This window comes from Vespa velutina, chromosome 15 (genome assembly GCF_912470025.1).
Source record: "Vespa velutina chromosome 15, iVesVel2.1, whole genome shotgun sequence".
Taxonomy (NCBI): domain Eukaryota; kingdom Metazoa; phylum Arthropoda; class Insecta; order Hymenoptera; family Vespidae; genus Vespa; species Vespa velutina.
Window position 1 is genome coordinate 4,705,647 of NC_062202.1, and position 18,893 is coordinate 4,724,539.

Sequence of the window (18,893 nt, forward strand, 5' to 3'; positions counted from 1 at the left end):
TTAAGGAACACACCCTAACGGCATCGGATTATTAATAGCCTCACTAATGGAGAACTTGTAAAATTCTGTGAGCATATTAATATATTTATCCTTTAATAATAGTAATTGAGCAGTACACCTCTGTGTAAACAATTATTCCTGTTATTATTCGATCATGCAATTAAAAGGATATATAAATGACCATGTTTCGCAGCAGTCGAGAATAAAAGCTATAACGGACTGTTGCAATACTGTCTCTAACGTTTGTTTTTTTTATAAGATCCCCAACAGACGTTTAAATTTTTTCAAACCAATACCATTCTTCTCTTTTTTTTTCTTGTTTTTTTTTTTTCTTGTTTTTTTGTTTTTTTTTTTTTTGTTTTGTTTTTTTGGACCCCCTACTTAATTCCAACCGATTATAGAAATAAACGGGATCGTTCGATAGAGGATCAAAATGTTTTTATTTCGAATTTGAATGATTACGAATTGTATACATGGCTTTTTAATCGCTTTTAAAAATTGCATAATAATTACAGATGACAGTACTTTTGTCAATTGAGTTGGTAAACGCAATTGAAGATGGTCGAAAACGAATGACAAATGTCATTCTAATTTGTCAAAAGATAATATTATATTCGAAAAACTTTTATATTGTTTTTAATTAAAGTTCTTGGAAAGATTGCTCTCCATAGCCGTTTTTATGGCCTTTTATAAATGTTTGTGTTTTAATTATAATTGTAAGAAAATCGAATACAAATACAATATCAATGATATAATATATAACCTCAATGGCGAGGTTTCTGGCTAAGTAAGTGCGTAATTAAACATCCTTGAGGAGCGTCATTATTCTTCAGTCTTCTTCGTCAGTAATATGTGCCGAAATACAAATAGTTTATAAACATTTTATTTCAACAAACAATATGTCTAGTACGTGGTATCAACAAGTGTTTGCCCTAGATGCCAAATACAATGCACAACGTGCAAATAAATTGCCTACATTAGGTGGGTAATATTTCTAAGTTCTTCGAAGAAATTATTTAATTGTATATATCATAATGTTATTTTTTTTTTTTTTTTTTTTTTTTTTTTTTTTTTTTTTTTTTTTTTTTTTCCATAATTACAGGCATGCTTTATATTCGTAGACGAAATCAATTATTGAGAGAAAAACCATTTAAGGAGGACGATATTCGTACACAGTACTTGAAATTACGTTCAGATTTATTATATAAACGATATGGAGAGAATATTGATCAAAATAACATTATGAACAATTCTTTACAAGAAGAAACTTCAGAGAATGTACCAAAATCTCATTTTGTTCAAAAGAAATCAACAGCAGAGAATTTTGCTTTTGCTGGAGTTCATCACGCTTTCGATCAACATACTGCAGCTGTAATAATGCTTAAATTTGCCAATAATGATAGATCCAGATTAGGATGTGCATCTTTAGATGGAACTCTATCGATATGCGAAGTTGTTAACACACCACCACAAGTATTTGCTGTACTTGAAGGTCATCAGAAAGGAGTTACAGCTTTTGATTGGAGTATCAGCAATGATTTGATAGTATCATCTTCTCTGGATGCTACTATACGTCTTTGGAAAGTACATGCAGAACCTAAGTGTTTACGAGTGGTTAAAGATCCACAAAACGCAGAAATTTTTTGTTGTGCATTTATACCAGCTAATAATAATTTAGTAGTTACTGGTAATTCACACGGGTTGATTCAAATTTTAAATGTATCAACAGGAATCTATACACGTGGTGGTTCATGCAAACTTGGGGAAAAGGTATATTATTATAATCTTTTATTTTCAATTATTAGAACGTTAATATATTAATTATTTTTATTTAAGATTTTATCATTAACTTGTGAAGAAAGTGGTGGCTCATTGATATGGGCAGGAAGCGATAGAGGTACTATTACTTCATTACAATTAGAGGCTAGGACAGGAAGGCTTTCAAAATTGCAAAGAGTTCAGAAATTAAATAGTATGATAACCAGCCTCTCTTGGCGTTCTTGGCATTCGAAAGAAATACCATGGCCAGTCTTTTTAGCAAGTACCGCTTGCAATGCAGTATTATTGTATCGCGTTGCTGATAATCAGGGTTCTCTGAAATTATTGAAAAAATATCCTATTAAGCACAGGTATTCTATTCAAGTAATTTTTTCTTTTGCCAATATTACAATATTAATTATTGCATATTAATTATTGCAGACTTCATTGTATAAGATCTACATTTTGTCCCCAAATGGGAGCTTGTTTAATAGCAACTGGTTCAGAAGATGGTGCAATTCATCTTTTTGATTCTTCCAAAGATGGTAAAGCTGCAAGAGTAAATCTACTTCATGGTCATGCAAGACCTGTACTTGCTCTTTCGTTTAATTATGACGAATCATTTCTCGCTTCTGGAGATCATCAAGGACTTGTTATTTTATGGCGCAATCACCAACGCCATTTGTAGTCATTATTCACTTAATTAATTAATTTTGATTTCTGTTTAATTATTAATACATTGCAGTATAAAACTGATAGGAGAAAGAGCAATTTATTGCTTGCTAAATAAGTATTAATAATTATATATATATATATATATATATTACGGATGTATGTATATATAATTATTAATACATATATATATATATATATATGTCTCAAAAATATGTACAGTATTTGATTAAAAGTACAACTAACTCAAACAGTGAAAAACTTAGAGTAGTAGATAATTTATTTTTAAACATTGTAATTATATACAAAAGAAAATAAGCAAGGATGACAAGATCCTTCAAAATGTTTTTCACCTAAAATAGTATACTATTAATTTACACTTTATGCAATACTTTTCTGAGATTCGTTACAAAATTGATCGAAATACAACTATATATCTCGTTCTCATCACAGATCTATTAATAATACATAGAGATTAACACTATCACGTGGTTTTGTATAAACTGATTTGTCAAATATAATAATATTTTGCCGTTGCTAAAAATAAGCGTTAAGTCATGGTATAATTCTTTTTGCAATGCTGTGATGCTTAAAAGAAATACTTTACCCTAGAAATAATAATATCAAGAAAAACATAAGAGTGACGTTAAATAGATAAATGAGCATTGATTGTGATTGACTGGGTAAAGTGTAGTGAAATTTTCATTAGGCTGCTATTGTTGGTAAAGACTATCGTCCATTAGTTGATTAATTGTATGTTCAAATATAATTTTTATCTTTTGTATTATTTAAAGATGATTGATATTAAATCATGTATTAGCAAAATATTGCCAACACAAGATTTATATCACATCAATTAATCAACTATTAGACTATCATCTAAATATATAAATATTTACATGTATTACAAAGTTACTTATGATAATTCTGTCATAGCATAAACAAATCTGTCGCTGATATGAAATACTGTGGATATAAAGCCAGTAATATTAATTCGCGCAACACATTTGATATTATGCTACAGCACCTTATAAACATATTATAACACATTTTCTCTTTGTACATTATATGTATGCAATCATGCAACTACATATGTTGATAAATTCTAACAAAATTTTATATTTCTTTCTAATAACAAACTATGTTCAGCAATTTGTTAACTAGACATGATCATTATTGCACAAAATCTTGAATTTAAATGTTAATTCCATTATATAACACTCGCTTAAGTATGCAAATGATTTATGTATACTGTACATAAGCACTGAATAGCCCTTTTTTCACTATCATTGTTACTCGATAATATTATAATTTTTCCTATTGAAATTTAAAGCCTGTAATGTCAAGACTGAAACAAATAGAAATGATACTTATAAAATAGGCACAAAATTGCTCGATGAATGAAAGGCTAAAGAGCTGTCCACTGCTCAAATGTTACAGTACTTTGTTGACTTTTTTTACTGTATCATTTGGCAGAGTTTATTATAGTCACAGTATCGATTACTTGCGACTATATTTCGTTTCTTGCTTTTTTTTTTCTTTTTTTTTCTTTTTTTTCTTTTTTCTTTTTTTCTTTTTTTAAGTATCCTATATCCGAATCAATCCAAAAGCCCACATCGGTGTATACTCTGTACATTTTGCTTTTGTTACATTTACATTTTAATACTAATTTTTATATATACAGTCATAAAATATCAATATTGCGACAATATCAATCTCGTCGGCACCAATTGCACCACTGCACTTCCACAATGAATTGTTTCGGACGGACTTCAATTAAACTGATTTCCTCAAAATATCATTGTGCACTATAAATTGCTTCAGTCAAGCGTTAGAACGCTACATTATTAGCAGACTCAATTTTCTTTTCATTGTCATTTTGATAAATTTTTGGCGAAATTGGATCATTATCTATTTCACATTGTAAATCCTCCTGAGGCACCTTTGGCGAAGTATTGTCATCTACCAAATTTGACAAATTACATTGGTCTTCCGTTACTTTCATATTTTCCAGCAAATCTAACGTATGCGCTTTTTCAGTTCTTAATAGATCTTCCTTATCTTCATATACTTGTTTCAGAGGAACAAAAGTGGTATCTACTGCATTATTCCCTGCTAATAAATTTAATTTTAGGCGGTCTCTGGTATGCCTTAATTCTCCTAGTTGATATTGTTTAAAATGTTCATGCTCATTTGTCTGGCTATTATTAGTACATTCTTCTTCCTGATTGCAGTCTACTTCGTCTTGTTCTTCTTCATTTACTGATGCGGAACAAGCGCCAGGAAAGAATTGACTAACATATTTACTATCGCTGGTTGGAAATTGAAACGGACGATTTGAACTACTCACATAAAATTCTTCATTTCCTATAAATAGAGAAATATATAAATTCATAAAATTTTTGTAAACGACCAATGTAATAATAAATTTCATCCATACCAGCTCGATTTATATCCTCGTAATCCAAGGGATACATATCTAATCTTGGCTCATTCATTAGTTCCTCCCAATCTGTACAATAATTACATTGTTTCGATGGATTGTGAAAATATATAAATATCTTAATCTTAATTTTTATTTGTATTGATTTTATTTTCTAATATAAAATAAAAAGATTTACCTGTATACGAAGTTGGTTCCCATGTAGTGGTAGCTTGACCTTGGATGTCATTAGCTAATGTTTCTTTTGGATACTCATATACACAATGATAGCGTTGCTTCTTGAACCATACACTCTTCTTTTGATCCTAAATAATTTATATTATTGGTAAAGTTGTAGAAAAAAGTTATTAAATTACATCTACATTTAGTATAAGTCTAGCATGTGTAGCAAATAAGTATATGCGCTAAATACCTCAAATTAAATCTGCAAGAGAAAGGGTCACGAGAAGGAGATTAAAAGACATGCTTTGTTCTGTGTTTAAATGATTGACACACCTACCAATTCGTCCTAGCAGCAGATGTAAGAAAGAAGAATAATATTTCGTGTAAAATAATATCTATGACTAGCGTTTATTTACGCAATTAATTTTGATAATGTGTGAAACTTACTCCGCTCTTTAATGTTTTATCTGGAGACCTTAACGCAGACCTATGTGGTGCTAATGTTGCATTCCAAGCCGATGGTGTGAATTCTTCTTCTTCTTCATCTTCTGCGTCAACTTCTTCTCTTAACTCGGCCTGTTCTACTTCTACTTTTTCATTGCTCAAAGTACTTTTGATTTGTATTTGTTCCGCATGAGGCTCGCTGTATCGCTATAACAATTCAAATCGTATTGACATAAATTATACACTCTTAACTAGACTATATAATTTTTACATTAAGATATATATATATATATATATATGTATATATATATATATGTATATATATATACATATATACACACATACATATATATATATATATATATATATATTGGAAAAAAGGTACAAACTTTCCAAACAAATTCACCCGAACTAGAACTGTTATCTTCATCTTCCCCCTCTTCATCTCCTACTTCATCGTCGTCTTGACTATCCCAATCACGTTCTGTAGCAAAACTTGTAGACATTAAATCATCTTGTAAAGGTAATGGTAAAGGTAATGGAAAAGAGGAAGGTAATTGTTGCCATTTCGTTTCTTCTTCAGGACTTGGTAACGGTGCTCCTCCTCCAGTAGCGATCATACCATGAGGTTTGTCCTCTGATGTGTATATCGACGATGAACTATATTCAACATTTTCTTCTTCAGAAATATCTCCATTTGTTGTATCTCGATCATCATCTTGCAGTTGCTTTTCTCTTGATCCCTCTAATAATATCATTTTATTTGTTCTAGTATCAACTAATAATACATCTTCAGATGGTACTGATTCTTTAGATACAATGGACGCGTCTCTTGAATTTGATAGCAAAGACTCAGAAGTGACAGTGCTTTCTCGTTCTTCTAAAATGGGACTGAGTGGTGTTCCATAAAGATTATACCTACATAGAATATATTGTAAACGTACAAATCTTATATTTATTAATAATAATCAATACAAATATATTCTATTTACCTTATGGAAATATCTACACTACTAGTGTTTCGATCTGGTGATTCTTCATTCTCATCATCGTCCCAACGTTTGTTCTCAATATCGCTAGATATAGGGGAGATCTCTTCATCGCGAGGTTCGGACGGTTCCACGACGGGCATCTGTGCACGTGGAAGTTTTTCTCTAAGCTCGTTTCTAATAGCTGTAACAAATTCTTCTTCCATACCAAAAGATACATAGGAGTTATCACTGCATAAGCTCATCGTAGAGCTATCTTCCTCTTCATTTTCATGCCCATTATCATCTTGTATATAATTTTCCGTATCTCCATGCGTTATTTTTCCATCAAAGGAAGATATCTTGCTCTCTTTGGAATTTTCTGTTATATAAGTATTTGTATCATCACAGTAATTACTAGATGACGCCACAAAATCTCCATTTTGCATATTACTTGTAAGTTTTATATTTTCATCTTCCATTCGATCATTCTTATTTAAATATTGAGTCTCAACTTCTTCATCTTGTTCTACATATGTATTTGTAGTAATTTCGTTTGATAAAATACTGCTAGTATTTTGAACCTTGATATCTTGTACATTTGGATTGTCATATTCTGCTTTACCGTTTGTATTATTCGTCACTACAGAGTTATCAGATTCAGGAAGTATCGAGTAATATTCAGCATCTAAAATAGTATCAAGCTCTAATAAAACCTGTAACTGTTCATCTTCGGTACATGTAGGCACATGTATGACAGACGTGTCACGAGAGCTCGTTTGATCACAGGGCGGACACATACTTTCTTCTTCTTCACAGGATTCCTTGTCTCTAAAGCCAGAATCTGAACTTTGCTCATCGTCAGGAGTAGATAAATGTTTTCTTTCTTCATATTCGTTTATCAATACTTTTCGAACGATTCCTATATCTTCAGTATTTGACAAATCATTAAGATTGTACACAGAAGTTTCTTTATCAAATTGTTCACTGTTATCTGTAACATTGGCAGATGTAGAAAGTTCCAAAGTACTATTATTCTGTTGATTTATAGAAGGTTCTATGAATTCTTTAAATTCACCTTCATCTGAAAATCCTGGTATCTTATGTTCCAAAGCTGAGTCAAGTGCATGATTCCAAAGAAGAACATCTACCAAGTTATTCTGATTAGTGTCAAGATTTTGAAACGAGAAATTGTTAGAAAAGCAAGATTCATTATTTTCATTATTAACGGAAGTGTTATCAGATTGAGTTTCATTAGTGCTCTCCAAAATTTCACAAGAAAACTTGCTATCAGGAACATAACGAAGAAGGGGAAGATCTGGATCACCTTTTGACAATAGTCTTAATATATGTTCCTCGCTACGTACATTATCTGGACTTGTGTTTAAGACAGAAGAATTTTTATTAACGATAGAACCTTCTTTAGAATCCAGAGACAACCTTAAGATTGGTGTTTGTTCCTGATCCATAGTTAACGTCAAAAGTTTTGGCTTTTCTGAATTGTTCATCGATTTAGTTTTATTAGAAACATCACTTTGTATAGGATTTCGTAATTTTCTTAATACTTCGTCAAATTCATCCACGATCATGGTACGCGTTAGATCACTATCGCTGCCAGTGGTGGATAATCTTTTCTTAAGAGTTTTCTCTGTCATTTGTGTGCCCATAGAAAATTCTCCATCCGATTCAGGATCAATATGTACAAGTACCATGAGATCAGTTACAGATTTAGACTTTTGTTTTACTTTTTCTGTATAAACTCCTCGTTCGATTCTTCCCTTCCAACTTTCTTCTTCGGTTTCAGATCCTGACTCTTGTGCTGCATTAAATAAACTTGCCATATTTATGACACTTTTAACTGGTTCGTCTGGTCCAAGTCGAAAAGAAGATTGTAATGTTTCTAATGGTTTCTCGTCCATCATGCTCGTCCAATGATCAGAATCAATACTGCCACGAAGATTTTGTAAACTAGCACTACGTGTATGATTAATAGATGTATTAGTTTGTAAATTTTCCCATTGCTCAAAATCTTCTTGTTCTATATGTTCAGTAAGTAAGCTTTGTCTTATGTCACGTAAAGAAGGCCTCTTTTTAGCATCTGTATTCAGACATGTGCGTATTACGTGTAATATATTGGAGGGACTATTTTCAGGACAGTTATGCAATGGCTGTACATTATTTAATGAAAAATCAGTTTTAAGAGATAAAAGCATCTGTATAACTTCCTCGTCACACATATTATCATAAGGCCTATTACCCCAATTAATAATTTCCCATAACAGTACGGCGTAACTCCATATATTTGCTTGCAATGTAATTTGTCGAGTTTCAATAGTAGTATCTGTACAGTCTAAACTTTCAGGTGCAGACCATCTAATGGGCAAAGCACGATCTCCAACTATGTAATAATCTTCAGGATATTTTTCAACGCCAGTCCCATAATCTCCTAATTTTGCAGATAAATCAGAAGCAACCAAACAATTTCTTGCAGACAAGTCAGTATGTGCAAAGCCATGATTATGCATATGTTGTAAACCAGCAGCTATTTCCAGTGCCATTCTAGTCGGGATATTTTCTTTTATTAGTGCTTCTTGAGATTTTTTATCATGATTCGATAATAAAAACCCTTTAAGATCACCAGCAGGACAAGATTCAAAGAGTAACAAATACGGATCAGTTTCTAAACAAAAGCCAAGTAATGCTAAAACATTTTGATGGTGCAATTTAAGATACGGTGTAGCCTCTCCTAGGAACCAAGCTTTCTCTTTCATTGTAGCTTCTTCTGCCAGAATTCTTACAACAACTCCTCCACTTTTTAGAGCTCCTTTTGATTTATCTAAATCCGCTCGGCCTTCCACAACTTTGCCAAACCAGCCACGTCCTAGTTCTCTCAAGTATTTTAATTTTTCTCTAGGTACATAAAGGTCCTCCGCTTCAAACCAATCTCTACAAGGCTCTTGTAATGTAGCATTATCTTCATTGTATTCACCCGTAAATGATAAATGTGAAATGGAAGATGGTTTTGTCGGAGATGGAACCTTTGGTCCTGATATAATTCGATCTACGGGTAGAGGCTCAAATTGTACTCTGTCGGTTAATGCTATCATTCGTGGAACATCAATGGCTAAACCCTCTATCGATTGTTCAAACGGTAACTCTGGACCAGTGCTACTTCCATTCTTGAATTCCTGAAATAAGAATATTACTTTCGCTATTACATTTTATATATGTATATATATATATATATAAAAAAGAAACTTTTTTTTCAAATATCAATGTAAGAAGATATTGTGCTACACGGTATATGCAATGTACATTATTACGCGTATGATTGATTTAATGTTTTTTCAATGAACTCTAATTTATATTACGTAGTATTTAATGTAGTATTTAACATAAACAATGCTTGAATACGAAGAAAAGAATTTTAATGCATAAAATTATAAGCATATCTATCATCTTCCTACTACTTATGCGTCCTATAAAAATAATTCAGCAGGAGTATCATGTTAAAATATATTAGGTATAAATGCAGCTTGATAATTTATCGCTCCTAATAAGTACTAATCAAAAATATAATTAGCCATCCTAGACATTTATTAAATACGCATAAATCATAGACGATAATTTAGACGAATTGTGTTTGATCATAAACACAAGCGTATTGCAAACATATGGACTTTTTATAGTATATTAATCTCTTTTCTATTCTAATTTGATTTCTTAGGAATACAATCCAAAAAAAGCAGTTAACAAGGGAGTACCTATAATAATAGCTTCTAAAAGAGACATACACAGACTATGATATGTGAAACCTGCATTTTTAAAGTTACCTGTTTACATTTTCCTGCTTTGTCCTATAAGAAAAACAAATTCAAAACATTTTGTTAAGACTATGATAGATCGAAGAGATTTTCTTTACTTTGTAATCATAGATATTTAAATGGTAAAAGGAAAACAGTTGCATTACCTGAAATCCTATAGTACGACGAGGTCTTCTGCAGCATAAACATCCAGCCAGAGTAAATGCAGCGACGGTTAAACTTAAGAGAGTAATCGTATATCTTATCCAATAACGTTCCCATTCTAATGATCCTTGATCGTTGTGAAAATCTATAAAATGTATACGAATGTTATAAAGTCGTTAGATTTCTATACGGATCTGTTTCTAGGTTCGAAATTTAGAATATTTCACCTGTTAAATACGGCGTTGACACGGGATATGCTGTGAGAGTCGGTAGACCCACCCAAAATAGCCAATATATTTTACGTAAATGTCGCATTGCGCACCGAGGCTTTTTAAGTCGTTCTAAGTCACCTAGGTCATATTGAACGTTCTACTTCTACGTCCATTCAATCGAAAAGCTTTTGGAAAGCTATTACGTTCCAATTACATGACACACATATCGCGTCTTCTTCCTCTACTTCTCGCGACCGATTCTAAAATCGTCGTATCCGCTGGTAGTACCTGCGCTGTAAACGAGTCTCCCTTAATGTATAGTACGATCTATCGTTGTATGCGCTTGCGATTTTAGCCGCGGAAATGCAGCGTGTCGACACATGGAATGTAGACATGCACCTTTCAAGAAGGCAACTTGGCTCATGGATATGACATGTATCCGCGTAGCGGATACCACTAAACGAGAGAGTCACGGAAAACTGAGATGGAAGAGCGAGACAGCGATAAAATGGGTTACTTGGAAAGGTAGGCGTATGAAATCACCGCACTTATAAAACCCACTCCAATTTCCGCCCCACCATCCTCCCTTCTCCGTCACTATCTCTCTCTCCTCCCTCCCTCCCTCTCTCTCTCTCTCTCTCTCCCTCCCTCTTCTCCTTCACCCTATATCTCTACCTCTCACTCGTTCCGTCCGTCGTCCCTTGATACTGTTTCTTACTCGTATCTCTTTCCCTGACCCTTGACACTAGACTACCATACTTGCGTATGTATGATGCACGTTGATACATACATACATATAACATTACACTTAACTTTAATATATGCGATACACACGAATGAACACTCTCTCCATCTATCTGTCTTCCTTCTTTCTTTTCCAAACCAAATTTCTTTCTACGATCTCTCCTTTTTTTTTCCTTTCTATACGTCTTTCTTTATCTACAAGATAATTTATATAAGCCATTTTTTTTTTGTTTTCTTCCCTAACATAAAGACTTTTTTTTACTCACTTCTGTCCTCTCGTTTTCTTATGAATGAAAAACGCGCGCTATTTCTCATACATCTAAATTCTCGTTAGTGATTCTCTCTTTTTTTTTTTTTCCCCCTATATATCTGTATATCTTTTTCTCGTATATTCATTCAATCAAAGCTTCCTTGTCAAATTCTTTATCGGTTTCTTCTGTTTCATCAATTTCTCCATTTTATTCAACTATCGAATATATATGTCGTAAAATAATTTCTTTCGAATAAATTTAGAATCATTGTTCAATACGTATGTATTGTGATCCAAATTTAAGAGTACGGACCTGTGTGTCACGTGATATTTAATCCTTCTTTGCTCATGTATAACGTTGTAATTAGAAAGCTTCATATTTGGAGAAAAAAATGAAGCTTTTATAAATTCATCATTCAGTTTATCTCGAAATTAATGAAAATAATTATCTTAAATATTGGGATTGTTGTTTGCATTGATATATTCGTTTTGTGATTAGGCGAACCTTTTAACGGATTATTAATTGTTTTGATAAAAGAATTGAGCAGTGGAGAGGGAGAAAAATAATAAAAGGCGCGAAAATCAAACTGAGTATTTTATGTACCCTCTCGCGAAACGTATAAAAGTATTCATTCTTATCGATAACTTATCGACATGTACAACGGTCGGTAATTTTATTGATACTGATAATTTTAAGAATACTCTTGATATGTATATATATATATATATACATATTTCTATTTTATCGACAATTATCATCATCGTCGTTTCAACGTAGTTCCTCTTTTTATTGAAGAGGTCACATAGTTATGCATATCCGTTATACGAATTAACGCGACATACGTACAACTCTATGCTAATAGTTCGGATTATTAATAAGATTTGTAAGTAATTATACAAGATTTTTATATTTGTTTTCAGAATTACATTAAATATTCTCATGTAATTACTTACTTCAACTTCTTTTTTAACGTTTAACAATAATATTTTGTCCAATACAAAACTATCCCGCCTTATATATGAAATATGCGTATGTACAATTTATGAATTTTTAATTATTGTAATTTTATACGATCTTTTAGTTTTAAGACTCTTTAAAAAGGTTAACTCAGTTACAGTGAACGTTACGAGTAAATATCATTAATCGTTTCAAAGATAATTGCTGGAATTAAAGACGTTCGATGGTATTGGAGGCCTCTGCCCGGTAATATGGTCATGGTCATCCAGGCGAATCACCCCAGGGCCTTATTCTGTACCTGACTTAGCTTGACTCACACAGCTTCAGTGGTTCTCTATTAATGAGCATACGTTTGAAGGTAATTTTTATAAATAAAATACAATATATTATACATTCGTTAAAATTAATTGGAAAATTTTAGGATAAAAATTATCAAGATTTCTATATGCTAAATGCCTTTTAAATGATACGCAAGTAAATTTACAAATTAACAGTTTTATCATATATAAGTACAACGATTAACAATTACGTATTAGCCATGTAAGAAGAAGAAGAAGAAGAAGAAGAAGAAGAAAAAAAGAAAAGGAAATGAAAACAAGAAGCAAAAGAAAAGAAAAAGAATAAGAAGATTTAAAAACATTACTGTCAATGAAGTATAATCTGAATAAGTATTAATAAATGTGAACGTTAAAACACATTTTAACAATCAAAATAAATTTGTGTATGATATGAGCCATATTTGATAAGTTTTATAATAAAATTGATTCGGTCATTTAGCAGGCTGCCCTGACCTAGTTCCGATCGTAACTCCTATCTCCGGCAAAGAGAATAAGAGATGGTGTCCTGAAGTAGTGAAAATTGCCGCAGGGAATTGCCGCCCTCCGAGAGCCACATGCGTATTAACAATAAAAGAGAAAGAGAGAGAGAGAGAGAGAGTGCGTAACGCAAAATTACGTTGTCTTGACTAGCGTTTATCAACTTTTGCACTATATCTATAAAGTTTGAGCATCTTGGATGATTACAAAAAAAATAAAAAAAAAAAAAAAAAATAGAGAAGCAAATTTGAAAATTAATCAAACGTTCGCATATTTCTATAAATAAATAATCGCACGAAAGAAAAGTTTAAATATTAATATTGTTAATAAATATTAAATATTAATCATGGTATATCACGCGTTGCATCCAACGTATGAATTATTAATAATTAATATTTAATGAAGAATATAAGAAAGTATTATTTTGTAATCAGTATGTAGAATTAATAAGGATCAAGATCGTACGTTCATGATTTAAATAATTTCAATAGAGATGGTCAATGACTCTGATCACTGAACAGCAAGACTGCATCTATTTCTACCTGATCTATCGCGATGGCGGATATTGTATTATGTTACGACGAGACAGAGGAGGTTGCGTAGCCAATGATGCGAGATGGTGAAGTGCGAGGTCATCTCCACGGACTCTCCTTCAACGATTCAACTCGTGCACTTGTCTGCTATAAATGCAGACCTTGTTGAATAAAAAGGACTGAGAAAAGATACGCAAGGACATACGTACGAGAGAGAAAATTAATTCTACACGTAAATGGTACTTCCGAGAATTTCTATTAAATTTGCAAGACGATTTTCGTATATTTTAATTTTCAATAACATCAATTCCCTCACGATTATTAATTCCATAACGATTATTTTTCTTTTTTCTTCTTTTTAAACAGGTCCTTATAAAGGATAATTTCGACAGAAATACGTACGAGGACAAAACGATATAGATCTGAAATAATATTATCGAAATAACGAATAACTTTCAAACGAAATAAAGAATTCACATTTTAGTGCTTCGATCCTTCGGAATAACTCTTACGTAATATACGAAGCCGTACATAACAGGGAGAACACAATATCGATGAGTCAAATGCTTTTACGTAAATGTTAAAGCCAATTTTTGTAGGATACTGCTCTTATTTCACGAGTATTCTTTTTACTTATTAAAATAATTTCAACGTAACAGGTCATAACCTGTGACTCTATTTAACCTTATTGCTTTCCAAAGATATGACTCATTAAGTGACAAAGTGATAACTTATTGATCATAGACATAAAACATAAAGATTATAAGTACGAAAAGGTAAAAAGATTTTGTGGGCTTCGTTATAGAGATTACGACATTAAATATGGTATTATTCAAATAATACGAACGTCACAACACAACAACAACAACGACAACAACAACGACAACAGCAACGAGTGATCACTCATGCGTTAATATAAACAAGTATCCAATAAAGAAAAGCCGTCTGATTTAATTATATAATATATAACAGAATAAATTTTATTAAGGAATTCATGTTATTATGTTTCGTTGAATATAATATGTTATATTATAATCTACAGAAATTTATACGTATCTGGATGGTAGAATGGAAAAGAAAAGAAGAAGAGAAGAAAAGAAAACCATAGAAAGAACCCTTTCGATAGTGATACGATGAATCTTGTGTATCTCTGTCCTTTCTTACCGCACGTATGGGCATACATCGTACCGGCCGCACTTGACCTATATCTTATTATGCTGGTAGTGTCCGAATGCAATGCACGAAGTGTTTGTGAATAAGCCCGGGGGGCCCCTCTTCGAGATTATCAAGGTTCACCACCACCATAAAAACATCTTTCCTTCCTGCTGTCGTGTTCTCTTTTCTCTTGCTTCCGCAAGATACGACAAGAATCGCGACTCGATTATACTAAAGTCAATATACGATTTTACAATTTTCATACATATATATCGGACAGAAAACTATTTTTATTTATATCGTTTTTCATGATTTCTATGCAAAACGTATCTCTCTTCCTCTCTTTCTCTCTCTCTCTCTCTCTCTCTCTCTCTCTCTCTCTCTGCAATGCGTATAAAAAATCTTTGCCTATAGACGAATCATACATTGCGTGATTATAAGGACAAACGTGAAATTTTGAAATCACTCTTTTGTCTTTTTTTTCAGGACATAAGAAAATTATTGAACTAGATATAGATAAATCTTGATCGGTATGACGTATCCAGGTGTCTATCGAGATCCGGTTGGACGCTTTCGACTGCTACCGAGTCTTCCGTTCTTCGGCGTCATTTAGGAAGGTCATGACCTCAGGGTAGCTTTAACATCGCGTAGACTACGATTGCCACATTGTGCGCGTGCGAGCATGCGCGGGAACAAGCGAAAGTATTTAAACAAGTGGAGATGTCTTATGGAAGGCCACTGTCGCTCGAACTGTCACGGATCGCGCAACGTTCCCCTTACTTTCCTCCCTCCCTACAGTCTAAAAAGGAGCACACGCATTCGCCTGCGAACAAGGAGGGGAAGATTCGTTCCTCGTTCTTTTTCCCTTAATTTCCACCCATCCCCCTTCTCAGCTTGTCCTTGTCGGCTCTCAGTGGTCCTCCCTTTAAAGTCGCGCTACTGCTCATAAGAGAGCACAGATTCCTTTAAGAAATCTTGTCGCATCGACGTTCATTCCTTTACATCATCTCTATCTTATCAAGTGGATCATCTGTCGATGATCGATATTAGACGAATTTCATTGATAACGATCTCCACGATAGTATAAGGAATAATGTTAAACGTTACGTAGAAGATAAAGGTTGAACGTCATTTAAAGAGGAAAAAAAAAGAACAAAAATCACGTAAAGTTTTACTCGTCTTGAAGGGCTTCGCTCGATAACTCGATGAGAAACCATTGCTCGGCTAAGTCTTACGATATACAACAAAAAAATATATAAGCATTTTCCTAATTGGAAGGATGGACGAGCTAGAAGTTCAACAGGAATCCAGAGATATAGTCGGTAACTTGACGTTCTCGCCACCGCCGATGAAAAAGTCCGATACGAGGGACAGTATCTCTTCCGTTGACAGCGATGTTAGTCTTTCTTTCGATAGAAGAGGTTCGAAGGATGAGGAAGCCGATCAATCTGACAGCATGACATCTGATAGCGAAGGAAAATCGACCGAGGCTATCGTGAAGCAACAAAACGGTGAACAAGATTCGGGCATAGATTCTTTGGACGACGTCGCTCAGAAAGAATTAGGCAAACAGAAAACCGTAACATCGAGCAATAAGGAGTCTACTGTTCAAGATCAGCTTGACAATTTTGTCTTACCTAGCGACGAGTTAAGCGAGAAGATTTGCACTCAGGTAGAATCTTATTTCGCTGATGAAAACATTGTCAAGGATGCTTTTCTTCTGAAGCACGTAAAGAGAAATAAGGAGGGTTACGTCTCGTTGAAACTCGTCTCGAGCTTTAAAAGAGTAAAACATCTTACTAAGGATTGGAGGGTTGTTGGTGCTGCTTTGGCAAAGTCCACCAAATTGCAAGTTAATCCTCAGGGTACAAAATTACGTAGGCTAAATCCTTTACCAGCTTTCGATCAAACGACACCCTCTAGAACGATTTTAGCTGCTAGACTTCCCCTTGAAAGACTTTCTGTCGAATCGGTAGCCGAAATCTTTAAACCATGTGGTGAGATCGCACTCATCAGAGTACTCAAGCCTGGACATCCTGCACCTGCCGAGGTATTGTATTTATGTTTAATTGAAATGAAAATAATTTTTTTTTCTCGAATCAAATACAACATAAAGAAATTCGATATGCGTTTAGGTCCGACAGGCAATCTCAAAGAGACAAGAACTGAAGCCAACCGAGGAATGTGCCATGATTGAATTTACGGATTCGGCATCGGCCAGATTGGCACTAGAAATGAATTTAGGAGATGCGAAAATATTCGAATTACAACAGTCCGACAAGAAAAGAAAACAACAGCTGACGAAGAAGACAATCGTCACGAAATTGACTAAAGAAGATACTTATAATTCATCGAGTTGCGCTAGTGGATCCGAGGCTGAAGATGGAAAAGCAAAGTACAAAAGGGCTGTTCATGGATATCCTATATATCACGTTTATCCTGGCCATCCTTTCCAGGGTAAGTTATTATTGATTCGAACATTGATATCGATGATCATCGATCTAATAATTAATTTAAATATAAAATAAATCTTTATATTTCAGGTCCACCGTCACCAGATGCATGGTTATCGCGCAGATTGTCTTCCTGTTCAATATCAGGATCAGAAAACGGCTTTGTTTTTCGCCGTTTATCTTCTAGTTCTGGTTCAAATTGTTCAGATGCTAGCAACTACGGTAGACGATATTCTTCCTGCTCATCAGCCTCCGAGACTGGTTGTTGTCCCATAATTTATCCTCCAGGTTATTATTATCAACAAAACCGACGTTTCTCCTGTTGCTCCGGCGGTTCAGCTTCTAGCAACGAGTGCAACGGTACTTGTTACAATCCTAGTCGCCGAGGTTCAGTGGACTGTGGCCCATTTTTCCGTAGACTATCCACTTGTAGTCGAGATTCGGGTTTCGATCCGGGGGTGAGAAGACTATCTTTATGTTCTTCGATTTCAGAGCAAAATAACTTTTGCCGATCAAGGAATAACAATGGCTTGGCCATGACACACTTGCCTGAAAATGTAACGAGGATGCCTTCTGGTCCTGATGGAACGCGTGGCTTTGGCCGACCTCCTAGAATGAATCCTATCACACCGACTATGGAACCAGCATGTTAAATGTTTTTACGACGTGCTTTTTACCGCGTTATAGTGATCTCCAATCATCCTTAAACAGGATATTCTACTAGAAATGAAAATTATTATGCGTTTAGAAAATCTGACATTGTTATATTTTCCCACTTTTTCTCTTGTACGATATAAGAAAATTAGAAAACATTTCAATTGTAAAATTTGTTATATCCGCTATATATTTGAATTGAACCTGAGATATTTCAAATGATAAAAGTTTGTCTATATTTTATGTATATGTATATCGAATGTATGATATGAAAAATCCCCAATGAAATAAGTACAAAAATTTGACAATTAAAAAAAAAAAAAAAAGAACAAAGTTTCAAATACGATATATTACAGAATTAACTTATTAAATATGACGTAAAATGATGCACTTGTTAAATATATTCACTGAACCATTCATATTGTTAGATTATTGATCTTTACATTATATTGTTATTACAATCTTTGTTCAACTATATTATGATTGACCAATCTCAATATTTATGATGTATATAAAATTTATTTTGAAATTTATTTTATTTGACATATTAAAACTAAACATGTAATTATTAAATCAAATTATTCTCTATACCATTATAGTAAATATTAATTTTTTATTTTTATTAATCCATTTTGTACATATAGACATATATATATATATATATATATACATATATATATATATATCTTCATAATATTTCCAGA

The 18,893-nt window shown here is 33.2% G+C and overlaps 3 protein-coding genes across 11 annotated transcripts; 2 read left to right on the top strand and 1 right to left on the bottom strand.

Moving 5' to 3' along the window:
* The first annotated feature begins 270 nt into the window (after positions 1-270).
* LOC124954523 (WD repeat-containing protein 13-like) lies at positions 271-5,056 on the top strand. Of its 2 annotated transcripts, none has more exons than XM_047507584.1 (4): positions 271-981; positions 1,103-1,770; positions 1,837-2,129; positions 2,200-5,056. In XM_047507584.1, the coding sequence occupies exons 1-4, from the start codon at positions 900-902 to the stop codon at positions 2,444-2,446; spliced, it is 1,290 nt and encodes a 429-aa protein (XP_047363540.1). In that variant the 5' UTR covers positions 271-899; the 3' UTR covers positions 2,447-5,056. The 2 variants fall into 2 exon arrangements, with proteins under 2 accessions (XP_047363540.1, XP_047363541.1); XM_047507585.1 differs by having other exon boundaries at positions 1,122-1,770.
* LOC124954517 lies at positions 1,035-11,232 on the bottom strand. 5 transcript variants are annotated; one of them, XM_047507564.1, is made up of 10 exons: positions 11,027-11,229; positions 10,643-10,920; positions 10,418-10,560; positions 10,281-10,304; positions 6,472-9,635; positions 5,869-6,397; positions 5,483-5,686; positions 5,052-5,178; positions 4,871-4,942; positions 1,035-4,797 (listed from the first exon to the last, which is right to left on the bottom strand). In XM_047507564.1, exons 2-10 carry the CDS (start codon positions 10,728-10,730, stop codon positions 4,262-4,264), a joined length of 4,887 nt encoding a protein of 1,628 aa, XP_047363520.1. In that variant the 5' UTR covers positions 10,731-10,920; positions 11,027-11,229; the 3' UTR covers positions 1,035-4,261. The 5 variants fall into 5 exon arrangements, 4 of the variants coding, with proteins under 4 accessions (XP_047363520.1, XP_047363518.1, XP_047363521.1 ...); XM_047507562.1 differs by having other exon boundaries at positions 10,643-11,229; XM_047507566.1 differs by lacking the exons at positions 1,035-4,797; positions 4,871-4,942 and adding exons at positions 5,286-5,297; positions 5,373-5,381 and having other exon boundaries at positions 5,121-5,178; positions 10,643-11,232.
* Positions 11,233-12,423: 1,191 nt separating this feature from the next.
* LOC124954522 (la-related protein 6) lies at positions 12,424-18,782 on the top strand. 4 transcript variants are annotated; one of them, XM_047507580.1, is made up of 7 exons: positions 12,424-12,505; positions 12,777-12,937; positions 13,001-14,166; positions 14,294-15,217; positions 15,569-17,132; positions 17,218-17,539; positions 17,626-18,782. In XM_047507580.1, exons 5-7 carry the CDS (start codon positions 16,362-16,364, stop codon positions 18,186-18,188), a joined length of 1,656 nt encoding a protein of 551 aa, XP_047363536.1. In that variant the 5' UTR covers positions 12,424-12,505; positions 12,777-12,937; positions 13,001-14,166; positions 14,294-15,217; positions 15,569-16,361; the 3' UTR covers positions 18,189-18,782. The 4 variants fall into 4 exon arrangements, with proteins under 4 accessions (XP_047363536.1, XP_047363537.1, XP_047363538.1 ...); XM_047507581.1 differs by lacking the exon at positions 12,424-12,505 and having other exon boundaries at positions 12,771-12,937; positions 13,001-13,514; positions 13,886-14,166; XM_047507582.1 differs by lacking the exon at positions 12,424-12,505 and having other exon boundaries at positions 12,771-12,937; positions 13,001-13,247; positions 13,357-14,166.
* The last annotated feature ends 111 nt before the right edge of the window (positions 18,783-18,893 follow it).